At 42.9% G+C, this 1120-nt stretch overlaps 1 protein-coding gene across 1 annotated transcript; it reads right to left on the reverse strand.

Moving 5' to 3' along the window:
• Positions 1-6: 6 nt before the first annotated feature.
• LOC104946004 (uncharacterized protein C20orf26-like) lies at positions 7-908 on the reverse strand (the record flags this gene model as incomplete). The annotated part of the gene is made up of 2 exons (XM_010771742.1): positions 7-358; positions 821-908. Coding segments are annotated over 2 exons (253 nt in total), but the record flags the coding sequence as incomplete, so codon positions are not given.
• Between the last annotated feature and the right edge of the window lie 212 nt (positions 909-1120).

Raw genomic sequence — 1120 nt, forward strand, 5'->3', positions numbered from 1 at the left:
AGTTGGTTTACCTTCCAGAACCAGACGCTCACACATTAAAACAATGAAAATGTCCGTAAGGAATTGTTTTTTATGATGAAAGGAAGTATTGAGCAGACCTTAAGGATTCACTCGGTGTGTTCAGTTTCCCGTTTCAAAGGCAATAAGATTTTAAACAATGCGTTGAAACGTATTTAAAGTGGTTGCTGATGTGTCACAGCTGTCCGGGGCCGGCGAACATGGGCAGCAGGTTCCTGTTGAAGCTCAGATATCTGACCGCGCTGCTCCTCACAGCCGCTCGGACCTCAGCGGCTGGAGACCTGTCCTGAAGGAGGGCCGGAGAGACACCGTCCTCCACCGTCTGCCCCGAAACATCGCCCTGCAGGAACACACAGCTGGAGGTCACACACGAGCTAATGACACAACATCTCTCTTCTCGCACTATTTCTACTTTCTTTGTATCTGTATATGTCCCATCTGTTTGCACTGGCTTTTGTTTCTACTTGAGATGTTCTTACGTTAGTTCCTTTCCTCCACGGGCTCTGTGTTGGGTTTGTATGTTGACCCTTACATGTCTGCCTCATGGTGTTCCTTTTTACTTCTGTTCTTTCTTGTGAAGCACTTTGTGAATTCTATAATAAATAGTATTATTATTATTATATTGGTGTTGCTCTGTTGGAGGAGCCTGGGACTTCAGCATTTCACTGACATATCTACACTGTAGCTAACGTTTTGTATTTGGAAAATAGTTGAATAACATTTTAAATATATGCATAAACCATGAAATAACATTGTACGTTTTGATCTACATGTTAAAGAAAGGAAGATTTATGACACTTACTGTGTGTGAGGTGATCTGCTGAAGCTCTTGCTCAAAGTCTGAGAATCTGTCGTGATATAGGGCCAAGCACCAGCTCTGTTTGAAGAAACTACACACACACACACACACACACACACACACACACACACACACACACACACACACACACACACACACACACACACACACACACACACACACACACACACACACACCATGTCATGATGAGAACAAATATATCATTCACATTTAAATAACCAAGTGACGGCCAAAGAGATGTCAATATTAGAAGTTGTGTTCGATGAGAGAACAAAGCCAAAC

Source organism: Notothenia coriiceps, unplaced genomic scaffold (assembly GCF_000735185.1).
Source record: "Notothenia coriiceps isolate Sejong01 unplaced genomic scaffold, NC01 NC01_scaffold00010468, whole genome shotgun sequence".
Lineage (NCBI taxonomy): Eukaryota > Metazoa > Chordata > Actinopteri > Perciformes > Nototheniidae > Notothenia > Notothenia coriiceps.